This window comes from Corvus brachyrhynchos, unplaced genomic scaffold (genome assembly GCF_000691975.1).
Source record: "Corvus brachyrhynchos isolate BGI_N302 unplaced genomic scaffold, ASM69197v1 scaffold61, whole genome shotgun sequence".
Classification (NCBI taxonomy): Eukaryota; Metazoa; Chordata; class Aves; order Passeriformes; family Corvidae; genus Corvus; species Corvus brachyrhynchos.
This window is the reverse complement of record NW_008236478.1, coordinates 1277056-1281237: the sequence shown is the minus strand read 5'-3', so window position 1 is coordinate 1281237 and position 4182 is coordinate 1277056. Positions and strand designations below refer to the sequence as shown.

The 4182-nt window shown below is 45.9% G+C and overlaps 2 protein-coding genes across 2 annotated transcripts in view; one reads left to right on the top strand and one right to left on the bottom strand.

The window, feature by feature from the left end:
- NOLC1 (nucleolar and coiled-body phosphoprotein 1) overlaps positions 1-1875 on the bottom strand; it is a 13062-nt gene extending 11187 nt beyond the window's left edge. The window contains exon 1 of the mRNA XM_008643733.2: positions 1835-1875. Within this exon, the coding sequence (XP_008641955.2) occupies positions 1835-1875 (41 nt within the window). The remainder of the gene's footprint in view (positions 1-1834) is intronic.
- Positions 1876-2123: 248 nt separating this feature from the next.
- Positions 2124-4182, top strand: part of PIK3AP1 (phosphoinositide-3-kinase adaptor protein 1) — a 41513-nt gene continuing 39454 nt past the window's right edge. The window contains exon 1 of the mRNA XM_017725930.1: positions 2124-2443. The gene's annotated coding sequence lies outside the window, so the exon portion shown is untranslated. The remainder of the gene's footprint in view (positions 2444-4182) is intronic.

The window sequence follows — 4182 nt, the reverse complement described above, 5'->3', positions numbered from 1 at the left end:
CCTCAGTGTCAGCGCCTGCATCAAGGCAACACGCAGTGCCGAACGGCTGCCTATGGTGCGAAGGCAGAAGGGGGGCTGGGAACCCGAGAGTGCCCACACAGCTCTGGAAGGGGGAAGCCTTAGACTTAAATCCACTTAAGCCCCGCCAGTTTACTCCTACTTATAATCCGTTTTAAATCACTGAAAGGAGAATGCTGGGGAGCAGGAGTAAGGAGCTAGGAGAGTGCTGGGCAGCAGCAGTAAGGCTGCTCCAGGGAGGAGAACCAGCTGGGGGCTGTGGGCAGTCTCAGTGCTGCCGGAGCCCTCAGCAGCACAGCACAGCCCCACAGGGCAGGCAGGGCTAGGTGCTGATAACAGGATTCGCCGGTAGTCTCAGGAAAGACGAGCTAAGAAGCGGCTGAACTCATGGAGGAACGTACTGAATACTCAAATCTATACAGGAACAAATTGAGTTGGTAAAAGTAACACCGTGATCCTACAGCGACAAGCTATAAGAGAGAGACAGAAAGGGAATTTGAGATAAGGCCACCTGCAATATAGACTTGAAGGGTTTCAAGGCTGGAGATAGGGCATGAAACACGTATAGCTCAAGTAAATGCTGAAGACCCAGGCCTGAGCTTAAGTGGAGTTTCTGGACCTATAGAAAAGGGGGGATGTGGAAGCCCTAGATGAGGCTGAGCATGACAAGCTTAGCTTAGAACCCTGATAAGGATGAGATTTTATTCACCTGTTGTATATTGCTGTGGCTTTAGCCACTTTTCCAGGAAAGTTTTTTTCTTGCAAAACTGAAGGTTTGCTCTGATGGATGTAACTTTCTATTTCTGCCTTTGTTATGAATGGCACTTTCCTTGATTTTCTGCTATAAAGGTTGCTGAGGGCCAAGGAAGAAGAGAGTCCTGTGTTTAGTGTCTAGAATTAGGGCTGCCAGGGTCAACAAAGCAGTGGTAGGTAGGCAGTGTTTTGCTTTTTACATTCCCCCTACCTAGCACTCTGCATTTAACTGTTTCCAAATATTGCTGTTCTGCGCTGTGTGGGTGTTCCGTCCCTCAGTGCCTAATGAGCACACGCAGTTGGGTGGGCTCTGTTCTCAGCAAAGCATGCCTGTTGCTGGTGTTTCTGGAAGGCCCCATGTTTGCACTCATGGGGAAGTAAAAGTCAGCTCTTGTGATATTTTGTAACATTCATTTTGTACAGGTGCTGTAGCCTGTGTTGCAGAAAAGAGGTGTTCAACTGAGGCTTGGTTAAATATGTTTACTTGTTTTTGAGATGCCTCTGACCTGCCCTGCCCCTGTTATGTATGGAATAGCATAGGGCTGTGTTGCAGAAAGAGAACTGTTTGTAGGAGCTAATATTGCTTAGTTTTTGTAGTTTCCCTCTACAGTAACCTGCAGCTGCAAGCTTCATCTGCAAAGCTCAGCAAACTTTTGTGCTTTTGCCTGCATTAGAAAGGAAGAGATGCAGCTTTTGCTGGTAAACTACTGCTACTTTAGTCCTGCTGTCTGAAGTAACTGCTGTGGGGAACCAGGGAAATTACTGACTGTGTTTGCTTCACTGGCTCATTCTGCTTCCTCTGGTTAATAAGTATCTCCCCCTCCTGCCTGGCCTTTGCCAGTTATGTCCATTCCCTGTGCTGCGTGGCAGCTTCTCTTCAAAGGTGTGTGGCTCTCTAGGTGTGTTCCCCTGTGTTGTGCCTGCAGCTGTCCAGATGACATGGCAGGGAAAGCCATTTTGCTTTTGTATTCCCCAAGGCAGTAGTAGGAAATCCCTGGATCTAAAAAGCAGGCAAATTCAACTGATTTATGTTGCTGCTTGTGAATTCCTTTGTTCCCCTCACCTACTCCTGTAAGTCTTTTCAGTCCTCTCCTTGGCTGCCATATCTCTTTTGCTAAGGCTGCAGGGAGAGTTATGCAAAGGATCTTTTTAATATTACGGTGACTAAACTGCCCCCAGGACTCGAGGTGAGGCTGCCCCAGTGCAGAGCAGAGCGGGACAATCCCCTCATTGCCTGGCTGGTGATGCTGTGCCTGATGCACCCCAGGACATGGTTGGCCCTCCTGGCTGCCAGGGCACTGCTGACTCACGTTCGACTTGCCATCAACCAGGACCAGCGGGTCCATTTCTGCAGCACTGCTTTCCAGCCTCTTATTCCCCAGCTCATCTCAGAAGAGAACATTTCCATGAGAGGTCTCTAGCCTTTCCGCTCTTCGTGACCAAGAAAAAGTGAGGAGAGAGAGCATGGCTATTCAAACACTTACCGAATCCTTTCCTTGTTACCCCTTGTAAGTACCTAGCAAAAAAAAGCAGTGGCTCCAGAAAGAACAATTTAGTCCCTTTTGGACAGGGATAAGACAGACCCTTGAGAATAATGCTGCAAATGCAGCTGTGTTCATATGCTGCAGTGAACTGAAGTGAGGAAAGACTTGAACAGTCAATTTTGGGCAAGGTAAGATGAAATGTTCCCTCTATTTCCCTTTTTTTTTTTCTTAATTATTTCTTTAGGAGATTTGTAAGTGTTTCTTAGCCTAGTGTTCTAGGGTGTGAAGAGGCCTTTGCCTCGATTTGTCATCTGAGTTTTTAATTGGAGATTGCTGAAACAACACGCTAGCAGTTATTTTACTTAAGCTCATTTGTGGAGGCACATTAATTTCACTTTAGAGCCTTGGGAAGTTTAAATGCTAAAGTGGTTTCCTGTGGGCTCTGCATCGATTAAATAAAATGCAGAGTATCCTAAGTGGCACTGACAGACATGGAGAAGTCCTGTGGGTTCCCACGAAGCTGGAAGCTGACTCTGCTAACCTTCTCTGTGATACTGCCAGGCTTTAAAGAAAGAATTTAAAAGCTTATTTCATAAGAGCATGTTGAAATTCTCATCTAACATCAGAGAGATGATTTTGTTTTTAACTTTTTATATTGGAAGTTAGAAGATACACAGCTTAACAAGGGAAATAATGTGGAGCAGTCATAAAGTCATACGTGTGCTGATCCATCTGTTTTAATAGTTCTTAATATATACTTGCCGTTCCATAATAGTAAAAGAATTTGCCTAGAGACTCTAGTTTTCAACTGGTTAACTTTTGTCTTTCACATAAATCCCAAATAAGTTCTGTATTTGCACACTTCTCCAGTGCCCGTGTGTTCTTTATTCTAGTGTATATTTTGGGATGATTCCAACAGGAAAGTTACAGTTTCTTCTTTGCATACGGGGAATTTCTCATAAGGCTCTATCATCAGGAAGTGCTTTTTGTCCTAGTACTTCCCTATTGTGAGAGCAAAGACTTTGGTTTTGGAGGACAGGCAGTGGCAGAGTTTGTAAGCTTAAAGTAGGTTTTGAGTAAAGAAAGATTTGGAGGTAACAAGAGAATTTGATGAACTTCTAAGATAGATTAATGTAAAATAGTTGGTTCCTTTCTGCTTGTAACCACCTCTCTTCTAACATTAGTGGTGACATTAAGCTGCATACAGAATGTCCACTGACTGCTTGGGAATGACTGCCTTGACTGGGAAGCCAGGTCGTAAGGGGTCTGCTTTTGCTGTGCTGAAGTGCATCAGTGAAAGATCTCGCCGGTACAAGCGTTTTTCTAAGTTTGCAAAGGAATAAGCTGAATAATTTAGGCAGAATCTGTTGCTTTGTCTTCAGTGACAAAATTACTAAGTTGAGTCCTACTCTCTGAACAATAACAGTGTCCTTCCACTGCTTATTGCCTCTGTACTCAAACGTGGGCATAGTCTTACGGAAACTGGTAAACCTCATTTGAAAGACAGCATCTTCTAGATGAAAACACAGAACATCAAGCTACTTCATTCTGTACTTGGCTTCCCCCTAGGAATTTTCCTTGCTCATAGAAGACACGACAAAACCTAAGTTAGGGATGAGTATAAAGCAGGTATCAGTTCTTTTCCAAAACTATTGCTCCAGGTTTCTCGAGACCACTGTATCACTGTAACACAACTTTTCCTCGTTATAGCGCTGTTTCCTCGGCCACCTATGGAATACGTGATTGGGGCCAGCTGGAAAAGGCAGTTTCCCTGCTCGGAGAAGAGTTCCTCCGAGTACTGGGAAGGCGCCGCACGGCCGGGCAGGAGCAGCCCCGTGTCCGGCTCTGCAGGGGGCGCCGCGGGCGGGAGGCGGGGCCGGGAGGAGCCCGGAGCGGTGTCCTGTGCCGTGCCGGGGGCGAGGGAGCA